A 1,163-nucleotide genomic window follows, 5' to 3' on the forward strand; every position below is an offset into this window, starting at 1 on the left:
GAGGGTCAGCGCCGAGGGAGCGCCGCACTGTCGGAGGGTCAGCGCCAAGAGAAAACCAGTGTTGTGGACATTATGTCTTTCAGAAGAGATCTTCAGTTGAGGAGTGTATGTCTTACACGTCACTGAGTGGAACCGATGCTGAGAGTTGATGTTCTCCCTTAAACAGTGGCACTGACCATCCTGAAGGGATCTAATGGAATAACTAATCCACTGGTGATGATGGTCAATCAGCTGATAGAGGGGGCTCTGTCTTCCAAAGCTCTGTTGCTCTGGAACATGCTGCCTGAAAGGGCGAATGAAACTAATTGAATGGGGCAAAGAGCAGGGGGTAGAGCTGCAAATGAGATAGCCTGTGCACAATCGGCTGATTGGCTTCTTGTGCTTTGGCTGTTGGAGCAGGTTTGATATTTTGGCGCTTGCAAAGCCTCTCTGATTGACTGACAATAAAAGCTCAGCAGCAATGTGCTTGAAGCAGCCACCATACCCAGCAGGTATTTCTTTGCATGCTCCACCAGTTGGTCATGATCAACTCCAACTCCAGCCAGCACCAGCCTGTCTGCTGTGTAGTAATTCCTCAGGAACGAGTGAAGCAGCTTCTGATCGATCTTCTCCACGTTCTCTGCAGGACAGAACCTGGGCAGCCCCACCGTATTGTCCTGGTAAGCTGCCTGGTGAGAGAAAGGAGAAACCATTCACTCTCTGCTCCAACCCCAGTCACCCGTTAAACACTCACCTACACCCCAAAACGAGAAACAGGCTCCTTTTGTCATGGAGGGGGCAGGATGAGAAACAGACGCTGCACCACTTTTAGAAGATTCTGGTGACATTCCCTCTGGACTGTCTTCAGATTTGGAGGCCACAGCTCTGGAACAATTGATGGTGTTTGAGGGGTGCATAGATAAGGCTGGTATTCCCTCACAGTGAGCACATTCAGGGACGATCTATTCAAGATGTTTCTGATGAGTAAGGGTTTGACACGGTCAATCAAGAGAAAACATTTCCTGTCGTTAGGCTGAGTGCAGCGAAGGAGTAAGGCAAGGGATTCAGATTCAGTAAGTTTCAGGTTAGCACTGTCGGAGGGTCAGCGCCGAGGGAGCGCCACACTGTCAGAGGTTCAGCGCCGCACTGTCAGAGGGTCAGCGCCGAGGGAGCGCCGCACTGTC

General features: G+C 51.0%; 1 protein-coding gene across 1 annotated transcript in view; it reads right to left on the reverse strand.

The window, feature by feature from the left end:
• The window catches only part of pmpca (peptidase, mitochondrial processing subunit alpha), a 17,341-nt gene that overhangs the window by 6,206 nt on the left and 9,972 nt on the right, over positions 1 to 1,163 (reverse strand). The window contains exon 7 of the mRNA XM_048613418.1: positions 485 to 668. Coding sequence (XP_048469375.1) covers positions 485 to 668 — 184 coding nt within the window. The remainder of the gene's footprint in view (positions 1 to 484; positions 669 to 1,163) is intronic.

The sequence above is a fragment of the Rhincodon typus genome, chromosome 28, assembly GCF_021869965.1.
Source record: "Rhincodon typus isolate 14 chromosome 28, sRhiTyp1.1, whole genome shotgun sequence".
In the NCBI taxonomy this organism is placed as follows: Eukaryota; Metazoa; Chordata; class Chondrichthyes; order Orectolobiformes; family Rhincodontidae; genus Rhincodon; species Rhincodon typus.